This window comes from Habropoda laboriosa, unplaced genomic scaffold, assembly GCF_001263275.1.
Source record: "Habropoda laboriosa isolate 0110345459 unplaced genomic scaffold, ASM126327v1 scaffold193, whole genome shotgun sequence".
NCBI classification, from domain to species: domain Eukaryota; kingdom Metazoa; phylum Arthropoda; class Insecta; order Hymenoptera; family Apidae; genus Habropoda; species Habropoda laboriosa.
This window is the reverse complement of record NW_017100342.1, coordinates 25,109-50,161: the sequence shown is the minus strand read 5'-3', so window position 1 is coordinate 50,161 and position 25,053 is coordinate 25,109. Positions and strand designations below refer to the sequence as shown.

Below are 25,053 nucleotides of genomic sequence, written 5' to 3'. Positions count from 1 at the left end.
TAATTTATAAATATTTAACAACTTTTTTTATTCCAACTAAACCTTGTATTTGTACTTTCAACTTATTTCCACGCTGATTCCACGTTATCCTACATTTAAGTAAAAGGAAGAAACGCGTATAACGTTTCACGCATAAATCTTCCCAAGAACGAGCAAACAGCCACCTATTTGATTATGTACGTACAAAGGTAAAAGGCGTTACAATTTTATAAACACGAGTACGCGATGTATACAAAGCGGAAGGGAAACATTTTCACCCACATTAATTAATAATTCTCTCGGTTGAATACTTTCTTCAAAACAAACACTGGGTCACGCAAGAGCAGGGGCGTGGAGATTCAGATCCCTTCTATGTGAAGCGACACGCATGACCTAATGCGGTGTCGGATGGGACGAGGTCATTGTGGCGCTGACTTGCAGAAATAAATATGGAAAACTTCATTTTTCTTGCACGATCTGACCTGATATACCAACAAATGCGCCCACTGTTTGCCGTGGAATATCGATCGAAATTATTCCGTCGAGTGGATGATACTGTTCAAATTTATGTAACAATTATGTTACATTGTACCAGCAAATTCTTAAATATATTTTTGGAACATTTCGTTGGTAACGCTGTTACGTTGTTTATTTTAGAGAGATTTTTAATTTAACAAAAATTAGATGTCAGGATATTCTTATTTAAAGAAATTTATTTCTAAATTTCTAAATTAGTTTATACTTTTGAAACGTGAAATATTAGACACTGACATTGAAATTCTTTTTAGTTTCGATTTTGTAGCAACTTTTAGGATATAAAATATTCGAACTTCATTTCGGAGAGTTGAAGTCTTTTGTTTCAAATTTCATTATATCTACCTACTGTAGGTAAAGTGTCTTTCTTTGTTATTTTATATTTATTTGCAATACAATTTTGAATTAAAATAATAGTTATTGCAAATAATAAAATATACACCCAATACGGCCAAAAGTTTGGGACCACCTGCCAATTTACACCAATATTGAATCTGCTATTAATTTTTTGCAAATTTGAAATTGATGTTGTGAAGATCAATAGCAATTCACTTCGTTTCGGTTGATTTGAATAATAGAAAAATCGTTGAAACGTTCTTAAAGGTACTAACTTTTTCTGCAAATGTTTATGACTTCTATGTATTAATAATATTACGTGAAAGAGGATAATGAAAAAAGTGCGAAAATAACTTTATTTAAAATTAGATTTGTTTTTATATGTGGAATCATCCTCTAGCAGGTTGTACCATGGGTTCTACCTCATCCTGTATATTTAGTTCATTTTGTAATTAGAAAAGAAATATATCACGTTGTACTCTATATGGTTCTATAATAGTTGGAAGGATATAATATTGATAACAGTTAATGTTGTAAACAAATGTTAGGAGTGTAATTTCTGTTATAAACTTAATGTTTGAGTTTTAACGAATTCTTCGCTAAAATATAAAGTATAAACGAATATTGAAGAATTATTCGTCTATAATTAAATTGAAGTTCTGATTTTGTTCACTTAAACATTTGAAGTAACCAGTATAGATACATTTTAACTGAAATTATGATTAAATCTATGGAATGGAATGTAATTGACGTTTTCGAGGTTTTACATCAATTGCTTTTGCAGATATACGATGCAATTTTGAATTCTTTAAGCTTTGACTAAATTTAACACTATTTTCAATATATATTCGATTTTGTAATTTCTAATTTCATATAATATCAAAACTTCGAGAACTAAAAAGTTTTTCTTTATTTAATTCGTTTCATTCTCTTTTATTAAATGCCCTGAATAGTGTAAGTATCTTATACATTTGATATAGGCACTTACACAGATAGAATAGATAATAAAAAAAATTTTTATTTTCCACAATAATATTTTTAAAGCACTTCAATTTCGGAAGCTATTAATTTATGACCAATGTCAAATAGAACCAGTACAAGACAGACTCTTTAAACATGAATAAACGAAATTTGCTAAGTTTGCAATTAAAATTTAACGTTGCAGCAGTTAAAATTTTTTATTTTCGTCATTATTCAATCCTAATTTTATGTCCAAATTAGAGTAAAACTCGATGATATTGAAATTTGACGAATACATTTTGACAATACATCGAAGGCATAAATATTCAAAAAACTGTGAAAATAAAAATTGCTGTGTAGATCACCGAGTGAAATGTTGGAGATAAATCGATTCTTGTCAAACAATGAACATGAATTGTAGAAACTGTGTCAGTGATGTTTTACGTAAACTGTCATAAACATTCTCACTGTTATCAATTCTAAAAAAATATTGTAAATACCAGCGTATGTCCGGTGATCTATGTTACACGGAGAAGAAACACTGCAGTATCAACGAAGAAACAAGTTCTGAACAACATACGTACATATATTAACAGACTGAACAATTTATCTGGTCATCATTTTCATCAAGCGAATATAACTCGTAAGTAACAATTTTCAAAGGTGTTCGTATCAAAGAAGTGGACAGATGTTAAAAATGTCTCACACCGTAGTAATTATAAAGTTGCAATTATAGGAAGATCAAAGAAAAATCAATTATAAACAGAATGGCGAACGAATAGAAATGGGTAATCAATCAATGATAAGCGCTTTGCTTTAAATAGCATATATGTATATTAATAAATGCTGTTTATACTATTATAATACCGGCCGAAAGCTTGGAATCATCTGACAATTTATATCAATATTGAATGTGCTATTAATTCTTTATAGATTTGAAATTCATGTTGTGGAAATCAAATAGCAATTTTCTTCATTTCGATTGTTTCGAGTAAGAAAAAATTGGTTAAAATATTCTTAAAATTGCTAATTGCTTTCTGGAAATGTTTGTGTAACTTGCAATGCACAGTGATCTAAAACTTTTAGCCTATAGTGTATATTTAAAATGATTAATTAAGTATTAATTTGATTTAATATTGTATTTGCAGAAATATAGAGCTACTAGTATATTAAAATACCTTTAATCCCACTAATTTTTATTCAATATACAATATATTGGGAAAAATTATGCATGAATAATATGAAAAACATATTTTTAAATTTCATCGCGTGTTTACATATTCATTTATAGCTTATACTATGATTTAATTTAATTTAGTCCTACTAGTAATAATTTAACATTTCAAGCTTAATTTCTCTGTCCACTCTGTAACTTTTTCTGCAAATTTTTGTATAACTTTCAGTGTATAGTGATCCCAAACTTTTGTTCGGGAGGTGTATATTTTTCTATCTCAACAAAGCTATTATATTTTTTAAATAAAACTTTATTTAAGCAAATAAATTCACTATAGCAACAATGCTACTGCTATTACTGCGGTAATGCTGGATACGTTAGTATAACAATATATCGCACAGTATCGCATAACCAATCACATAGACATACGGATGTTTATGATTCAACGAATCAGATTATTTCTGCAGATCAATCTAAATTTATGATTCGTAAACTGAAAGCAGGATGTAATTTTATTTCTAGAAAACATCTGCTGATTCGGTTGCTAATAAGTGATACAAAATTTACAATAAACTCCTAAAAATTGTACCGGTAAAAGTGTTCGATAATAATAATCGATATGATATTCTTATTCGAGGAAAGGTTCGAGTGAATTATTTAAAATACGATGGCGAAATCACAGTCGAATATTATGAAAAATAATTTATGACCGTTTGAAATGAAGACAGTGACGCTTATAAATATAAATTATGACCAGAGAGCCGAAATGATCTTTTGTAGTAAGAGGAAAATTTATTCACGTAAATGATAAATTTACAGTTACTCTGAAAATGTACTGATATATTTATAAACGAAATTTTGTTATACTTATACATTTTGAATAGTAAAAATTAAAGGAACGAACTTAATCGAAACGTAATCAGAAGTTCTATTCCCTGTTTTAGATGTGTGTACATATATGTACTTACTTTTGAAAGGATATATTAGTACGAATAGCGTAGATACGCAAAGAAGTCTCTGTGTTTATCCTTTGACCGAAATTTCAATTTCTTTTCTTCCGAATATTAAAAGCAAAACAATTTTCTGTTTCGTGAACGTGTAAAGAAGATTTGTAAGGAATGCAGGCGACAGAATAATTTCAAATCTACCAGATTTATCTGTATGGATATTTCAAAGGCTTCGAGAATTAAAACCGTCTAAGTCAAAATGAACCTATTAGCAAGTTTCAAACATCGAATTTTTATGTAACTAAAGCGTGATTAAAAATTAGATTTATATTGATAGAAGTATAAGTCAACATGCAGAAAACAAAACTGGAAAGTTACAAATGATAATACTTATCAGTATTGAACATTCACTTTTTTTTGGAAAGTTGCTAATGGGTCATTTTTGACCCGGTCGATTTCTATTTAGCGGCAATATATACTGAATTTTCAAATTAATTTTTAGTTTAAAAAATCTTTATTCAGTATAATTTATTGCATAATGCACGTCTAAAAAGTGGCACGATTCGCAGCCCGTATGATCAAAGTGTAAAGAGGGATATAATGTACAACAGCGAAGAGCAAAGCGCAAGGGGAACCGGATCGTCTATTGTCAGATATATTTTACCGCTAGCATGATAGGAGCTATTGTAAACACAAAAGCTAGTACAACGTTATTCCTACCACCTTTAATACGTGCATTGTTATTGAAAATCATGGAGATTCTTAAGAAGTCAAATGTGCTAAGACGAATTCCTTTTTTATTAACTTTAAAAATTCTACAATTATAATTATATTTCTTAAAATGGTAATGTATTAAAATATATTTCTAGAAAATTTATTCCAACTGTGTTTGTGAAACTATTTAATTCTTGCTACATATAGAGGATGGTATCTCTGAACTGGTGGTACGACCCAAAAAAGGTATAAATCTACATAGAAAAATAAGCCAAAAATGTAAAGTGACAGTTTTTCATACGAAGTTTTATTTCCAAATAAATGAATGTTTAACATGCATGGAGTACGCGTGCGTTTCCTATTTTCAAATATTCGAACACCAGAATAATTTTCTCTTTGACCTGTTCCCTACTTGTTTTCTTGTTGCGATATATAACAGACTTGACGTGGTTCCATAAGTAAGAATCCATTGGTGTCGAGTCCAGAAATCGTATTGGCCAAGCCATTTTACCATTACGACCGATCTAGCAGGGATATTGGTTCTTGCTTTTATTTCATTATTTATTCTTAACTATCTAACGTGATAAACCCTAACAGTCGCAGTGATGTTTGTTAGATGTTGGCGTAAGTGAGATCATGTGTAAATGCATTTATACTTTTGCAGACCCTAGGCGCAATTTCATTACGTGGTCTCAAAAGAACAAGTCTTAAATAAATTTGGCATTTCCGTTTTCAGCGATCTCGTGTTTTCATATTATGAATTTAATATTTGAAAATAAGTATTTTATTTTGCAACTATAACTAAATAGGCTGTTTTTTATAATGCGCCTTATGGTAAATACGGCCCTGCTAAATACACACCTACTCGATGAAACTTTGACATCGATTTATACAGAAATCAAGCTTCGTATGAAAAAATGTTATTCTACATTTTCGATTTACTTTCTTGTGTAAATTCGCTTCTTTCTGGTTGTACTACCAGTTCGGAGATATTCTGTATTATACACTGTCGTTCATAATTATTGGGACAGCTGTTATGTTCGTGCAGAAATTATTATATAATTTAAATTACATTTGTTCGTCAAAATTAGTGTCATATATCTGCGAAAATATACAGGGTATTCGTGTTATTAGTTTCTAGCGTTTTTCTCGTAAATGGTAGATTTATAAGACAAATATAGAAGAGGACAAAGTTTCATTATTGTTGCTTGAATAGATTTTTAAAATTTCCAATGGTGTTCGCATAATGACGATACTACGAATTTTTTTAAATTGATAGCTATAATTTTCTTTTATATTACATGAAAGCGGTTGCCGCGACAAGTTTAACTAACTACTGAGATGTGCTAGCATCACCCAGGTTACAAACAAAACTTGAACGAAACTTGCGAAAAGGGGCAAAAATCTGGGTTTTCCTCCAAAAAGATGTATGAATGTCCGCCGCTGTCGCTGCGGTAATTCTGCCCAAGGGGTGACGATTTATGATATGCCGATGTCAGCTTCGTTACTTTGGTCTCACGGCTAAATGTGATTAACGAATTTTATAATAGATAATCCGCCAGGCCGAGTCTTCCTCACGTTTACGCTTGTGACGTAACAAAATGTTCTTATCTCGGAAAATTATTAATTAACACAGTCAAAAGGAGCAATACAAACAATACTATTAAATATTGGAAATAACGAAAGTACAATTAAACTGCGTTTGAAATTTTAACTAATAAAACTAAATAATAAATAATTTAGAAGAAACACTTTCACTTAATTCTTAATTTTTAACTGTTAATTTTTAATTGTTAATTTTTAACTGTTAATTTTTCCTTTTCAACAATTTAGCCAAATAATTTGGAACTCTCTCACTTAAGTTAGTTTCTCCTTTTTCAACAGTTCCGCCAAACATTTTGGACTCCGAAACCAGTACGGACATGGTGGTGCGAGAAGGCAGTAATGTGACATTATGCTGTGCAGCGACAGGATCACCGGAACCTAGCATCGCCTGGCGACGCGAAGATGGCCAGTTAATACTCCTGGGGAACGGGCAGAAAGGTCAGTTTAATCCTTGTCAGAGTTTATACTCTCTGCTAATAGCTCATAAAGCATTAGTTTTCCAAAATTTTCCAACGTATTCTAACAATATTTTAATGACTTATTCAATAATTGGCTAGATAAACAATTACATAAATTACTTCCAATTTAAACATAGAGATACAATAACAGATTCAACTCTTTTGTAATCACTACAACTGAATATACATATATAATTTTCTAAAAGTTTTATCTAATTCTTTTCTTTTTCAACAATTAATTATCACAGATATGATATTTTCAATTTACCAGGTACCAAAATTTATATTCTAAATTCTATCATTCAAAATTTTATGCAATTTTTTGTTTTGCTTACAACTATTCTCACATGTACTGTCCTCTTTAGCGCTTAATTTTCCTAATTAACATTTTTGAATATCCAAGAAAAATGAGACTTTTTAATTTTAATCCACCTGTAAAACAGTTGAGACAAATACATTAAACTGTTTCTGGAGCAGTACAAATTATGTACATTGTAACTGTGCTTAAAACATTTGGAGCTCTAATTACTTCAAAACATCCCAAAGAATGAAAAATTTGCATGGATAGGATATTGTGACTAAGGAGCATAGTTTGACCGGGACAGTCTCGGTTTACAACTACGATTTTTGAAGTGACATGATTTTCAAAGAGCTCTGAAGTGTACAAAATTCTACGAACTAATTAAGAATAATAAAACACTTCTTAAGAAAGTTTTATTTGCAGAAAAATATGACTTGGTTCCCAAATAGATTGTTGCTACAGGCTTTGAATTATTATTTTATTTTTCATTTTACGTAATTTTTTGATTACTACAATAAAAGTACACTTTTTCAAAAAATTTTCTTTCTGTCCTTTTCTTTGCACCTGCCTCGGTTTGGTGATGAAAAAATATGGTATCCCAAATCATAGCGTGCCCACAGTCGCGACGTTTCATATTTTTACCTAAACAATTTTCAATTTCTTTAAGCGAGTTTAAGGTTTTCAAATATCTACATTAAGCTGCGAAAGCATATTCACCAGATTCGCGGCGGGATAGCCGAGTCTTGTAGTCTCCAGGGAGGGCAAACACACCGCGTTCGAGCAAGGCCAATAGGTTAGGGGCTGGTGATACGTTTGCATAGGTGAGGAAGATCTGCTATATTTGCATTGAAATTGGCAAACACCGGCAGGGTGCTGTGCGTACTGAATTTCACGTGGCTGCCTCTTGTACAAGGGTACAGTGAAACGTTGAATGGGTTATAACTGATATCTATTTAAACGCGTCCACCTTGTCCTCTACATAAATCCATTTTTCACTTGACAGATTATTATTACAGATCGTTCCTTAAGTTACGTAGAACGTCGAAGAAATTGCATGCTTTTTGGGACGTCTCGACCTGAAACGCGATATTTTCTTCTTGTTCGTTTATTTACAAGATCTCTGTTGCACCGAATTAAAATGATACAGCTGTAAAAGCTGCTACTATGATTTACCTGTATTTTCTGCTACAATAGTGTAGGAACCGACGACGGAAAAATATTGTGGGACCCAAAACGCGGGAATCGAACCCGGGACCTTTCGGCTTGGCAAGCCGAGGCTTTGCCCACTACGCCAACTACTTCCTGTCTATTTTCCCTGGTCGATTTCTTATTTGGGTATAGAGGCCCCGATACTACAATACTAAATTCTTATTATTTTTTTTACAAAGCGTTGATCTTTACAAATTGCAAATATACACTTGGCAACACTTTAGACAATATCATCTGCCATATGGACGTTATTTTGTATCAGTACTGCAAATCATCACTTGAGAACCATGTGTTACAGTTTTGTTGGTTTATAGATCTTGAGCATTTTAATTTTCGTTGCTGTGTTTTTACTACTTATAATGCATAGTAAATTACTTAAAATGTACCGAAAAAAGAATCAAGGCTGTAATTGCAGCAAAAGGTAGCGCTATCAAATACTGACTTCATTGTTACTTCTTAACTGTATTTTTTATAACTACATAGGCTAAGTTTAACTGTTTCGTGTATCTTTAGTGAAGAATCGTTAATTAAAAAATATCTGGTGTGAAAACCTTGATATTGTGATTTCATTTCTACACAAAAACAAAAAAAAACATATTTTTCGTATTGTGGCTCTAATAATTTGATCACCCACTGTTTTATTCCAAATAGTAAATAGTAAATAGTCGATTTTATTTTAAATCTATAGTTACTATAAAAATAAAATAGTTTATTTGTCCCAATAACTTTTCAAAATAGTATTTGGAAATAATATTTTATTTGGAGAATATTGAAAATAGTCGGGCTTTATTTTGAAATATTTTAATTATTCTAATTTTCATTTAAATTTATTCGTAATTAAGCGAGTAGCCTAAGGGATGAAAATTTTAACATTAACCGTACTATGGCTTTCTTTTATTATTATTATCTAAAGGCTGTTTCCTATATTAAATTGACAATCACCAGCATTCCTTTCGGAAGAAATATAATTATTTCGTAACCGGTCATTTGCCCGGATAAGTGTCGGTACGGTTAGTGTTAAGCAACGTAGGTACTACTTTGTTACATGCGAATAATCGTGCTGTAACTCAAAATAAATTTACTTTGCCAAATGTTACAATTTCTTGTATATGTAATATCATTTCCGTTCTCAACTTATTTTCATTGTTAAGAAATATTTGAAATACAAGGTTAAGATATTTCATTTTATGTTAGAGGTTATTAGAATAAAAATATTTTATTTGCTGAAATTTCGCTTCTTATTTAAAACAGCATTTAATCTGAACCGTAAAGTCTCTGTTATTTAAAATAATATTTCCAATATTTTTTCTCTACATTTTATCCAGTTCTGTTTATTTTAGTTTATACATCAACGAAATGATACATCATATTATACATCAACGGATTTATTATACACTTCACTTTATAAGGTTTACTAAGAGATTTTTTTCATCCCGTCTAACTAATTAATTGAAGCTTCCTTAATTAAAATTTGAATCGTATTTATTCTAATATTAACTTGTACTTTTAATGATATTTTATGGTACTGCTACAAGGGAATTTTAAAAGAAATTAAAAAATTGCATTCTAGGTTATCTCGAAATCCTAAAATTTTTAAAACTTGATTTTACTCATTTCATAGAATCTAGATTTTTATGAACTGCTAAATACACATCTATAAAATACCACAGTCTTCAAACTTATGAAAAACATCCTTTCTGTTTGCAATTTATAAATATTACACAAGGAATATTACAATACTTGTAATAAATAACAATAATTCCATTAATTTGCGCATGAATTATACAAGCTAACAAAGAAATGAAATATTATCTATTTCATTCAAACTTAAAATATATTTCATAATTTGTTAAAATTTTATGAACTCTTATCTGATAAGGTAAACGAAAAAATAAAGGAAAACCGTCTCACTTTATATTTCATAAAAAAATGTCATGTATTACATGAGTTAATTAAAACCACTTCTATGCGCTTAAATATTTACCCATATTCGTTTCGGTGGTAAAACATTCGAAACGTGTAAACGAACGTGACTGGTTAATTGCAATTTGTTTTGTAAGAAAATTAATGAAAGTGTGGTAACCAGTTTCTCGTTAGGTTTCACGCGGTTTTCCTTCTTTCGTATTTGACATCGTTCAGTTTGTTAGTTAGACGCAAATATTCCATCAAATTTAATTGTGGTTAACGGACGGACGTAGACTACCTCGACTTCCGGATAAGTAAACTAAATTTGCCGTCCTGCACAGAAGACAACACCAAAACTGTATTTCTCCGGTTGTCTGTTTCCTGTAAATTTCTGTTTGGACTTTGACCACGGAAACGAAAAATTCTATCTTGTTCAGCTGTCAAAGCTAATTTTGCAGTTTCTATTTGTCCGCAATGTTTAAAGAATAATTCCGATTTTACGAGAGAAATATTTACGCGAATCACATATAGGAAATAGAATAATATACCTGGACAAATATTAAATAGCGTTAAATAAATGTATGAAATAATTTTTTTTTTACAATTTCAGTAATAAATAACGTGTACGTATGTACTTTGGGAAAAATACGCGAAATAACTTATATAAATATGACAAATTAAATCCCATCAACTATTGTCAGAATAAACTTTATCAAATTCTCGCGATCATTCTTAAATTGTAGTTAGTTTTACTTTGACAATATTTACAGTGATACAGAAAATATGTTAGCTCCATAAAATTTTCACCAGATACAGTAATTTATAATAATTTTCTCAAGAATAATTCCAATGATTAATACATACAAAATAAGCTCATTTATATGATTTATCTGAACAGAAAAATTAAACATACTATCACAGAAAAAAGTATATTTCTATTTTATGTTATACATGTATTTATCATAAATATAGTGAACTTCCACTGTTAATAAATTACAATATTTATAGAAATTTAAGAAAAGAATCTTTCAACACTTCTTAACATTTGCAGTTTAAAAGATTCGAAGTCGGATGATGTAGGTACTGTTTATTATTCATAACATCGTTTGTACTCTTTGATATACTACACGGTTCACACATTTTATCATTTGAAACAAAAATTAACACGCTCAATAACCTTGAGTTGAAATTGCGTAAAATATGACTTCGAAAATTGTGTTAAAATTGGGGAAGGAATTTATGAACTCGGCTATGTTTTTGATTACTTTCCAAAACAAATTATAGTAGAAAATTTCGACGCAGTTTTCATCGTATTCGAGATAGCAGTGCCAGGAAATATACTGACGCTGAAAAAGTTGTTCGAGCCCATTTCAAAAACTTCACGCTCGTATACCAAACTGTCTGAAAGTGTAACTTCACTGAAACTTCCGGAAAAGAATAAAAAAAATATAGTCAGGAAGCTTCAACGAGCAGTATCGTGCCACTCCACACGCAAAATCTGTTTAAATCGAAAGTGTTCAATGCATATATTACTATTAAAAAAGAAATAACAATTCACATACATCTATGCTTCTTTTTTCTGCTACATATAAAAAATCTCTACTCGAAAAATACCGAAAATTCCCATTAATTTAGGCGAATTCGCTGCTGAAAATTACGCACAAGTTTAATTTACGAAAATTGATTTGCTGTTGTATATTATACCTCTGTCAATCTTGATATTGCCGCGTTAAACGAGCAAATGCAAATATTTACAATTTGATATGTTTCTGCAAATGATTTAATTTTTCAAATTCGAAGCATTAATTATTATTAAAATTTATCTTACAGTTATGAGTGTCAAAGGGCCAAATTTCAATATCACTAAAGTGAATCGATTACACATGGGTTCCTATCTTTGTATTGCATCCAACAGTGTGCCACCATCAGTTAGTAAACGAATTACGCTGATTGTTCATTGTAAGTACAAACATATATTTCATTTTTACATTAAACACTCAATAAAATACTTTATTTATTTCCACAACAATCGTTGCATAATATTCAAACAAAGTACCAGTAGTACGAATTTTCGATTACATGTGTAATTTAATAACATGATATTAATAATGTAATGTAACATAATATTAATAATGTAACATAATGTAATAATATTACATCGCGTAAAAGTGAATTTCTTTAAATATATTCTTTCCCAAATTCATATTTCCGATGAAGTTTGTTACCGACAATTGCACGAATCACTTTATTCCCGTTCCACGTGATTATCCTCGATGACAAAATGCGAAAGCTAAGCGAGCATCGGAAAAGCAAACGTTTACTTATGCGCTGCGAAAATTTATCTTTCTTCTTCCAGTTCCGCCCATGATTTGGGTGCAGAATCAATTGGTGGGCGCTCGAGAGGGGCAACAGTTGACTCTGGAGTGCCATTCAGAAGCTTATCCCAAATCCATCAATTATTGGACAAGGGATAAGGACGAAATAGTTCCGCAAGGTAGGTTAAAACAATTCAGTGTTTTCTCGTCACGCGTACAGTAATTATACACCTATCCTGAACTCGGAACTGTGTAATCCTAACCGTTATCGTTCTTTTACATTTTCGTTTTCCTTGGATCGGTCTAACCACCCTGAGCAAGGTGTAATTATACGTCCACGTTGCATTCTCCTTTCACATAGTGTATTCCGCAAGAAGAAAAGTAACCGGTTGTAACGAGCCTTTTGAATAACGAAAGCTTCATGCCAAACGCATAAACACACGTATACGGCGAAGCGCGAGTATAAACGTTCCGCTCCGCTTTATGCCCAGCCTATAAAAGGCAGCTTTAGTACTTTCCATCGATCCACCGTTCCTTTCAGATCCTCGTATTTTCCTCGTATCACGATCTCTGCTCGCTGGTGGTTCGCGTCAAACACATTTTGACATACACCGCCGACCGACGCCATTCTTTTTCACCTCTATGTAAGGTCACGGCACGTCAGCAACCTTTACACTGGCCGAATTTACTTTCTTTCAATTGCCACTTTTGCGTTGAAATACTTCATCGATCTTGCAATTGCCGATTTTAGTTCTCCCATCTTGTCAGTTTAGCGATATTTCGAGAAAATTCTCTTCCGTACTTTCTGCTATATAGCTAAGTGTGCGCTTCGTGTGTTGAAAATTAAAAAATTTGTGGAAACATTTTGAAGTTTCGAAGGAATTGTATTAGTTGAGAATAAGTAACTACTATCACTTTTCTTTGTGTGTATTGTTTTAGAATAGTAGTGGTTGTTATTTTAAATTATTGTTCTTCTTTAAAGGTATTTCATTTTATTTAACGATAAATTAGCTATTAAAATTGCTTTATATACATACACTACCAAAAGTTTGGGATCACTATGCAATCTAAGTTACACAAATTTTTCAGAATAAGTGAGTAACTTTAAGAACGTTCTAAAGATTTTTTTATTACTTGAGTCAATCGAAGTGAAGTAAATTGTTATTGATCTCCACAACATCAATTTCAAATCTATAAAAAATTAGTAATAGATTTAATATTAATGTAAACTGACAGGTGGTACCAAACTGTTTGCCTAATATTTATTAATATTTCCTTCCACCAAAGTGACATGTTGAATCAAAGAAAAGTACCAAGGTTGAAAAAATTAACTCAATTATTATATTAAATAGGTGCAAATAAAATATCGTTTTTTCAGTAGCTGAAATTCACGAGTCGATACCATGTATTAAATTTTGTCTGATTATAAGCTTTTATACACAATAGTCTAAAAGAAGGAGTTTTTAAAGAAATTGTTTGGACATTATTATCTGACATGATGAATAATCGGGATATGCATGTAACTTTTTTTATATGAATTTAAACTTGAAATAACTGCGGTGAATACTGCTGAAAATATAAATTTAGTATTTAAAGAAGGCTATGTAAATGTTAGGGCACTTCAACGTTCGTGTGCAAAATTTAAGATTGGTGACTTTTCATTGGAAATGAACCAAGAAGAAGGCTAAACAGGGCCGTCGATGATAATATTTTAAGAAAAATTATTAAAAATAATCCACGGTAAAGAATATGAAATTTTACCACATCTCATTTACCTTTTCTTCAAACACCTGAACAATTTGTTTGACAGATAAATTATTCGAAAATGAAGACACTGTGAAAGTAGCATTCAAAGAATTTTTGAACTCAGAGCCTAACGATTTCTAAAAATTTTACATAATGAATCTAGTTAATCGTTGAGAAAAGTGTATATATAGAATAGTGTGACAGTTATTTTGATTAAACAATTTTTTGAAGAAACACACTGTATTTAACGTTTCATTTCAGAAAACAACGTTTCATATGCACTAACCTGATGGTATCCATCTACACAGATAGATTCTATATGAGCCATAAAATAAAATTTATTTTTGTTTTATTTATGAAAAATTAAGCACCAAGCATGCGTTTTGATACTAAAATTGTAAGAATATAAAAAAATGGAGTTAATCATTTTAGCTTCTCAGCGGCTCATATATCAATCATTCGTTTCACGATCGATTTCACGATCTTCTTATTTAGTGGTACGTTGATTAAAAAAAAGGAATCGACTGCTTAACGTGTTTATCTGATTGATACATCACACACGTGATCAAATATTTTGTCAGACTTACCTTTCAATCGGTTATTCGAACAGAATTAGCTGTTGAATAATGCATGTGAATCCAAGCAGGACGTTAAAGGTATAACATGATTTTATCTGGCATTTATGAGGAGGGCCGCGGATGCGTGTATGTATATGAAGACCGAAACGACAGGGGCTGGCCTTTTCTCCTGCCGTTATTACGTCGCCAGTCTCGTTGATATTTGCATCTGTATCGAAAGCAATAATAGTACGTACAATGTGAATTTCGATCCTGCAATCGGGTTACTACACAATTTGCAGACAGCTAGCTCGACGATGCACTATGTGTTTGTTGCACATTTTTCAAAGTAATTGGATACAAAGAACAAAGATCAAGTGATTTACAGATAATTATTTTAGTTTATTAAATGTAGTTACTAACGAAATTTAACTTCTTTGTTAACGAAATGTAATTCAACCCATCCAACTAAAACGAAATAATTTAGGAATTTTTTCGTAATCAACAAGAATACATTCTAATTTCGGGAAGAATCCAAATATGTCGAACACGTAAATACTTCTTTTATCAACGAACGTTGGATAAAATGCCAAGCATACTTGGATCAATTACATGTAAACCCTATGATAAAAAGATAATGTAATTTATATTACCACTGCAATATTAACAATTTGTTACTAATTTAATTTTATAATTTTTATCATTTTATAGCAGAAATTCGTTCTTATAAGAAAGAATATATTTTTTTACAAAGTACGCAAAGAAGCTAAGAATTTACATAAAACCAGACATAAAAAGAAACATTTTTTTATCACAAATTTTTCCTAAATTTTTTATCATTCAAATCAAGCAAAATGAGGTGAATTACTATTAATTTCTCCAATATCAATTTCAAATTTATAAAGAATTAATAGCAGATTCAATATTAATGTAAGTTGGCAAGTGATTCCAATCTTTTAACCTGTAACGTATAACACAATTGCATTCTTAAATATTTCTAATCTTTTAATGTCACTTTCTTTTTTCCATACCTATAGTCGCAACTGCATTAAAATCTGTCTCCACAATTTTTATACACATTTCCTATAACAGTTCGTACACGTTGGCCCTAATTATTTCCGATAATAAACGGAGAGAAACAAATTTCACGAATAATTTCAACGAAAATAACAACAACGATTACTTAACAAAAAATATTCAGACAATTACTCATCAATCGCGTTCATTTCGCAAAAAGAATAATCGAATGTTCTCTAAAAATGATTGTGCGTGCTTGCGCAAGCATGACGGGCCATTATCGTCGCGATTCTAGGATGTGGCAATCCGGCTCAATAAACATAAAATTTATTCAACAGCGGGATCTCAACGGTAAAATGTTTTTATCGATTCGAGGCTGATTCCGGGACATTCCCAGCATCTATTCACCTCGCAATCGTACTTTCCTTTCATTATTTTGCTTTGCATCCACGTAGCCTTCCCATTCGCGGAAGATAGCTACCATCGTTCGATAGAATCTCGAATCTTACGAGGCGGAGGACGGAAACGTCCCTGAATGGTGTCGATCTAAACAGAAATCACGTTAACTTAGACTGGTGCACGGCGAATACTAAAATAAGCCAGACACGGGAACAAGCCGGGCCATCTTTCAAACTGATTGAACTATTGTGACGTTCCTTCAAAAGACGTTGCAATTTTTACGCTCGTTTTGTGCGCCACCAGCTCTGATTCCATCCAAAACGACGAGTAAAGCGTTATTTATTACCTAGGTGATCAATCGCTGCGACTTATTATCCCCTTTCTTCGTGTTATTGACGATCGTTGGAGAAAGATCCGCGCTTAATACGAATTCGATGCGTTTTCAGTAAAGGTGCAATTGTTATTGCAGTTAGCATACTACTAGTTCGTGAAGTTTCTTATGTTATCATTGATTGCCTTTGATATATTGAATATAATATCAGGTTGGTGTATATGAAACGTCGTTTTTTGAAACGAAATAAATTTGAAAAAATTAATTTACAGTATAAATTGGTCATAGTAAGGACAATTGTTTTTTTTATGGTTTTTCTATCAGTCAAAGCGAGAAATAGGTTTGATCAGTACTGTATGTCGATCGGTACTGCAGGATAGAGATGGAAAAATATCGATCACGAATCGATTATTATCGATAGTTTCCACTATCGAAAACAATCGATGTTTTTTTTTTTATTACTATCGATAATTTCGATATTTTTGTTTTGTAATTGTGTATGTTAACCTGAATTTATATTTTAGATAATAAGAATGTCACATTCAACAATGCGTTCCGTAATGTAAATGTAAATTAATAGAATCGTTAATAAATGTATTATCAGTACTTGTCCTGATATTGTCCGAAGGTAGTCAAATGCACGCGTACTAGAATCTTTAAATTGAATTTTCTTGAAAATGAAGTTCCTTGTGAAAAAATTGCATTCCTTATTTTCCTAGAATTTTTGGGACAAATTAAAACGGGAAAAATCGAGAATAAAAAACGGAAAAAAAGAGATCTGAGAAATGTACAGAGCCTAAATGCAAATTTAAAAAATGCATAAAATAAATGCAATCGTTCGATCATTCTTGCACCATGTAGAACAAATATTTTCAACGTAATGTATAGAGAGATCCTGCAGAATAGTTAATTTAAAAGTAGTAAAGAATATGTAGACCATTAACCTGTAAATTTATTCTCATAGAGATAATTTAGGTTAAAGGTGTATGTTTATTTTAGGTTAGATCTTGTCGTACACGATGTGCATGTCTGTCATTTCCACGTTAAAGTAGGAAGCTGACATAGCAAACAACAGTATTGTTCGATAGTACATTCGCCCAATGGTGTTTCACACAAGACTGATAACGCGAAACACCAAGAATATTAACAAGACAAATAGCTAGTGCAGATTAACTAGTTTATTGGGATGTATTACAGCTTGCACACAGTCAATTTCCAGAAAAGATACAAAATAGCTACTACATCATTTCAAATTTATTTACAGATCCATTTGAATATTTATTTATTTTAACGAATTCCTATAGTTTAATTCTTTTTTAGAATCCTCTGTAAAATTGATGTTCTGTATACTGCATTACTTTCATTTAATTGAAATAAATTTTATACTTAATTTTTCTTAATGTCTCATAATTTATTTGAAACTTAAAACGATTCCAGTGTTTATTTAATTGCAAAAGGAAATACATTATATAATACACAATTTCCCTTGTTTCGTGTAATCATTTTTACAATCAAATTTTAACAATAACCGTTACTTATTTATTCTATGTTTAACTTTTTATGTATTTTTCTGTTATACATGAAGTAACAAGAAAATATGTAAAATTAAAAATCAAAATTTTCAGGTTTGAAATTTTAGTTAGTTCGATTTTGTCTCGACAACAATACACCGAGTGTAAGCTCTTTTAATAGTATTTACATTACTTAATCGTGCTCATATATCGCGAATGTACGCGATAACAGTCGTTTAAGCACGCTCGACAGTATGAGCAAAAATATTTACCATTTGTCTCGAACAATTCAATCTGGAATGCATGTGACCGCAACGAACAACGAAAAATAACAGTCACTTTAAAAAATTTCATTTTCCCGTCATTTTATCATCAACCGATTGAAGGACTGAACTGATTTCAGAGTAGTAATGTAAACTTTTCACTTGGCAAAGCCTCTATATACTGAAATGGTATAGCTTTGAAAAACAGACGCTTTTAATTGCGTCTGGAGAAGTTCAACAGACAAATGGAATATACATTAGGTATTAAAAACTAACAAGAAGTCACGTTCACTCTTCGTGAAGATAGTATACTTAATTTAAATTATTGGAAATTTGCGTGGTTATCCAATATCCTGTATTATTTGCCTAAAAACTATGTGTGCCAAACTTTATACTGGATTAAGAAAATAAAGCACTTTTTTGTACGCAACAGTTTTATTGCATAAAATCTATAAGTAGTTTTAATAAATTTTAAGTAAACATTTCTGTAATTATTGGGAATAAGGTCCTCAGCACTAATTTCAATGACCTTGAAATATGTTGTCAAAGCCAACATTATAAACAACTTTTCCCTATATATGTTACCGCTGGACTTCTTTAGTTTTTAAGATATACGCAAAAATACTTTCAAATTCGATATCATATTCTGTAAGTTTAGGATAAGTTTACGTTTAGTGTAGTTCTTGTTTATGTTATATTTGAGTTACGCTTGATTTCGTTTGCTTAATCTCTTAGCATTCAGCATCCTTAATGCAGAACAACGTAAAATTAAGAAGAATAAATTTAAGCGGTTAATTCGGTCGTCGGTAAGTGACCGACAGTCAACTTTCATTATTAATTGACCATTGACGGGTTCATTAAGGAACGAATAAAACAAAATACTTTGCACATTTACCTAGTGCTTTAAGTTTGGGGAAGTTTAAGTCTCACCTGTCGGCGGCTAGGATATTTATCTAACCTAACCTAACAGAATTTAAGCTAATTGGTAGATTAGATTAGATTAGATTAATATCCCGGCAGCCGACCATACGTGTTTAAATTCAGAAGCATTGAAATCGAAATCAATTGCCTCAAACTGAAATATTTCATATAGAAGTTTATTATGGAAAATTTGGTTATTTTTCAATGAAAATATCTTCTCATTCAATTATTAATTTCACAGAAATGTGTATTATATGTATCTTTTAATTCTATAATAATAATAACGTTTGTATTGGCGAAAATCATTATTACTTTTTTCTTTCTTTCTTTAAGAATATATAAAAATAAGACTTTACCGTTCATCAGAAATTATGACTAAACTAGTACACTAATTTAAATCAATTTTTAATCATTGCTTATAAAAGTATAATTCTAATAAAAGTGTAATTCTTTTCAGGAGGAAAATATGAACCCATATTGTTGGACAACGCATACAAAGTTCAAATGAAATTAACAATAAGTTCTGTCAGTGCATCAGATTTTGGATCATATAAATGTGTCTCGCGAAATTCATTAGGGGATACTGATGGCAGCATCAAAGTTTATGGTAAGTAGCATCAAATTATTTCGTAGAATTAATATAAAAGGAGTATTATCTGTATATCTTATATAAAATATTTTGTGAAAATTTCATCGACATTTTAATTTGCTTCTAATAATTAGAATTTAACAAAATGAGGGAACTTTTTGTTATAAATAAAAGTATTTTTACCGTTAATAAATTGAATGCAAACTTTTACCTTGAAATTACATCGTTACGTAGGAACTTTTTCTTATGAGTTTCGAAGCATCATTGCTGTTACTGCTTATCAGTCATAGTAAAAAAATTGTTACGTTGTGAACCAAAGCATTTAAGCTCGTAGTTAAACTTAAAAAAAAAATTTTTTTTACATATATCTAACTCGGTTTAGAAATACAAATTCGACGAAGTATTTAAATTAACCCATAATATGCATAAATATTGAAAGAAATGAAGCAATTGTAAAAGAACTAAATTGGTTATTGTCATTTATTGTAAGACAAAGAAATAATCTCATCTTGTTAAGACCACTATGCTTAAGAAAACTTGTTTCTAGTTAACAAAAATTAGAAAATTTTTAGTTAAGAAGAATTGCTTTCTAGCTAATACCAATGAAACCTCTATGAAGTTCTAATGCATTACCCTTAAGAAATAATTTATTCAAGATTAATTGTTTTACGATAATAATATAAAACAAAATATGTTTTCCTTTACTGAAAATTATTTTTTTATTTATTGTTCAAAGATAAGCGCAAGCGTAATCTTTGAGAATTGGTACCAAAATTATTTTCACTCCCGTACATAAGTATTAGGACACTTATTGAATGTAAAGCAAACCTAAACAGTCATTACAAAATTATTAAGATCCTGAAAGAAATGTCTGATATCTAGGTCTGGCAAATTCCATTTCCATTTATGGTGCTGTCATAAAAACAAGATCCTAATAGTGCGTCATTGATTGTGCCACATCAAACATTGACCCGAAATTGTATTTGAAAATGAGTTTGTTGTAGGACGTTGAACTTGTCTCGGCATCTTCTTTCATATTAGGTCATTCCATAAATTCGTACCGAATTTTATAGTTTAGATCACTATTTTCAATAAACCTTTTTTGATCCAAAAAAAAAAATTTTGGTAAGATCATTATGTCGTCGTTATAGAATTTCCTTGGATTTTCATTAACCCTTTCGCTACAGCAGATTTTAATGCGTAACATGGGTGACTGACAGTAAATTTTTAACCACGGCTGCAAAATTTGTTATTTTGGCCGTATCGTTTTAAAAGTCGGTTTACTAAATTAAGATGGAAGTGCGTAAGGATAAAATTAAGTATTAAATTAAGGTGGAAGTGCAGTAAAAGGCTCCAACGATATAGTGCGAGCAAAATTTCAAAACGCCTATAGGCGCCAATAGTAATGAAAGGGTTAAAATATGTTTCGCTTGCGGCACGAATTTATGGGAAAACTTAATATAATATAAAAAAAACTATAGCTATCAATTAAAAAAATTTCATGGTACCGTCATTATGCGAAAACCATTCCAAATTTGAAAAATCTATTGAAGTCTTCGTATGGCGTATAAAATATAATGAAACTTTGTCCTCTTCTATTTTCTTTACAAATTTATCACTTACGAGAAAAATGTTGGAAAGTAATAGCGTGAACACCTGTATATTTTTATTTACTTTTAGTCACTAACTTTGTCGAAGAAATGTAATTTAAATCATATAGTACTTTCCGTACGAACAGAATGGGTGTCCTAATACTTATGAACTGCAGTGTATACACCGAATTAACTTAGTGTGAGTAGTTGAGAAAGTAAATGTAATGATTGTAGTTAAAAAAGACTATTTAGTGAATTGTAGCGATGTTTGTCATTCGGTGATTCTGCTCGATTCATCTAACTGATGTGCAAAGATGTTTCACGAAAATTTCAATGTTTCTATTGGCTGCGTGTTTGATGTGGAGCTGGTAGTGTATGTAGGTAAAGAGGGTAGTGAGTCGTGCTAGAGTTGGGGTGGTAAAAAATTAGTAATTGAGAGAAACTTTTACTTACAGTTTCCTCGAGGTTTATGGCAAGCTTAGAATTTTAATATCCAATGCTGCTTGCCATAAACACTGGTTGCAATTGTCTCATATTGCTCTTTTACGTCGTAACAAAATACATGACATCACTCTATGAAATATTTTCTACTTATTTTATTTTTCCACCTACTATAATTAATTTAAAGTCTCAAAGTTTCAAATTTTCCGGAGCATAAATATTCCCCTTAAAGAAATTGCAATTTTTAGTATTGCAAATAGTTATTTTTGAAAACTACGTTGTGTCAAGTATACGTTTACTGAAAAGCTTTCGCGTGTATAAACTTTCAGTCGTAATGTGAAAAGTAACTAGGAGTTAGAACATGCGTAAACGACCATGGAACTTTGAATTTGAATATAAAAATAGACTACTTTCCATGCTGTGCGTAGTTGGATAAACACTTTTTACTGACACATATTTATAGAAGCAATGAATCAGAATGTTATTCTATATCTATTAATCTGTACACATTCAAACATGAATAAAATTTCTTATATTTATTAAATTTATCATATATTATTCGAAGTGGCTAAGAAGTGAACCATATTTCAAAAGAAAGTAAAGAGAAGGTTATTAAACAAAGTATACATCTTGATTTAAGTAATCTAATATTACAAATTTTGCTTTGCATTATAACATTCATATCATATTAACCCCTTAACCTATGATTTTTTTCTGACCGTGCATGTAAGCATCAGCCACTTAATGTTTCAGTACTATTATATATCAGGTAACAAAAGCTAATCTATTACAGATTATTTACATTTAGTAATCCTCAGACTTACAAATTAAAACAAAGTCAGGATTAAAATTAATTTTTCATAGTAACATAACTATTTTTGTCACATCTTGACCAGAATCTCTGCCACGAGTTTGACTCGTTGTCATAAGTTAAGGGGTTAAATGCTTTCTTCTTACTCACAATTGCATTAATTTTGTAACAGCAATTTTTTATTGCATAGAAAAAGAACTTGTGTGCATGGTTACAAACTTAAACTAATATGAAACAAAAATGTTTTGAATATACCCTTTTTTTGTGTATTTCAGCAATAACATCAAACTCGAGTTCCACCAGTAGCATTACGAAATACAAAGGTAAGTTTTGATATATTATAAAAAATAAAAAGAATAAAATCTAACTAAGTTTTTACACAAAGACAGATCTTATTTTAATATATTCAATATTTATACTTTGTGATGTTTTTCACAATGTATACATATTCATTTGTGCAAATTTGCCGGATATAAAAAAAATTCAATTTATTTAAACCTACTTAAGAGGATGAAACTTTGTACAATAAGCGACTTAATGAGTACACTTCTGTGCCCTTATTATTCAATTAGCTAAGCAGCAATCTAGATGTATTAACTCATGTACATACAGATATGCGTTTAAATCAGGAACAAATTATCAGTAATCCAAATAGTAGGTTAGGGATTAGAATCAATTCGCAGTCGTGTTAATACACTGACTGGGTTAAGCATAATTACGAAATAGTTCGAAATTCAAAAGCAATCTCCTGCAAAGAATTTGCATTGCCTTGGAAATTTAAAACGTTTATCTCTGCGAGAAATAATGTAATTATAAGAATCTAACAAGTAATGTTGTTCTGAAAAAAATATTCAACATGTAGGTATCTATCTTTTGTCTACCATCAGAAGTGAAGGATGGTAAACAGCTTTTGTTTAATATCTCGGAGAGTATTGAAAATTGATGAATTATGTAAATGGGGGAATTTTGTAATTTGAAACGAGGAATTGAACTGCCTTTTATTTAAAATGTTTATTTGTTCTGTGTAAATGTGTATGTGTGAACTTCAAATATAAATACAAAATTTCATTCAAAGGATACATAAAAGTTTTGATATTATGCAAATTAAATAAATATTATACTTTAAATTTACCGATATTTTTGTGGCATGGTAGCATATATAATTAGAGGAACTATAAATGTTTATAATTTACAGAGCCGCGTTTATTAACGCCGCTTAAATTTGTTGGAATAAAAAGAACACTCAAAGTAGCAATTAAGCATATAATTTCAGTTATTTATAAAATTCAAAATTGTAATAAAGTTAACTTGAAATCAAGGGAATGTAAAATAAAACAATTTATATTTTTAAATTTTCTCTCTCTCTCAGTATTTTGGAAATATATATTTTTCCAAAAATTTCATTACTGTAATTTATCGATGAACAAAAACTAATTTAGCATAAATTATTCCTAAATTTCCAAGAGCTTCGTTTTTTCTTCTTTCATTTATAATAATATGAGACATTAAACTTGTTGCTTCTGCAAAATTATTCTAAGTGATTAAAAAATGAACGATATTTTAGAAGAAAGTAAAAAGAAGATTATCAATACAAAGTACACATCTTGATTTAAGTAATCCAATATTACAAACTTAATATACATATTTTATTTAAAAAAGAAAAATCCCTATATAGATACCTATACTTACACAAATTAAAAAGTGTACTTCAAAAGAATACTAACGTTGAACATATAATAACATTTCATATCGCTCCTGAAAAATCCTCATAAACACGTAGTACCCAATTTTTACCTTACTCTCATCCCATGTATGACTCACCTGGCAATATATTTACGAAGCGAAATTACATTTTTATCACCGAAAGTAACACTTCGCAAATTAATGATGCTCAAATCCGTTTATTATTCCGACTGGTGTGTTTCCTTCTCTGTCGTCCGCGACGAATCCAGATCGTCCATGGTTGGTGCTTTATTTTTTATGCTTGACACGCGAGCCAGAGATAGGGCACACATTTGGCCTATGTTATTGCCCGCTTTGTGTCGAGTGGCACTTTCCGAATGATGCAGCGTACTTGCGATGAAATAACGGGTCGCTGATTAATTAGATCGAGTGTCTGGTTTGTGCATGCCAATCCACTCTGCGGATATTCTCTTGAATCACAACCTCTACAAAAGCTAGACACAAGTCCCAGTGCTTTCACCGACGTGTCCCATCAAAGCTTATTTCGCCCTCGAATAATCGCGTGTCACTTGCGAAAATAAAATTGCCTTTTCTCTGATGAGACACACGCGAAACTTCTACGACGGTAATGCAGATAGAATTGGCGCGGATTAGACTTGTAAGCTAATAATCAGTCGGAAATTGGCCGAACTCCATCGATTTCGTTGTTACATTTACTATGCAGCACTGCAATGTCTCCAGTTTTTAAACGAATG

The 25,053-nt window shown here is 30.8% G+C and overlaps 1 protein-coding gene across 1 annotated transcript in view; it reads left to right on the top strand.

The window, feature by feature from the left end:
• LOC108574495 (limbic system-associated membrane protein-like) overlaps positions 1-25,053 on the top strand; it is a 169,669-nt gene that overhangs the window by 134,421 nt on the left and 10,195 nt on the right. Inside the window, exons 4-8 of the mRNA XM_017937100.1 lie at positions 6,529-6,687; positions 11,953-12,081; positions 12,479-12,616; positions 19,640-19,789; positions 22,891-22,938. Of these exons, the coding sequence (XP_017792589.1) occupies positions 6,529-6,687; positions 11,953-12,081; positions 12,479-12,616; positions 19,640-19,789; positions 22,891-22,938 (624 nt within the window). The remainder of the gene's footprint in view (positions 1-6,528; positions 6,688-11,952; positions 12,082-12,478; positions 12,617-19,639; positions 19,790-22,890; positions 22,939-25,053) is intronic.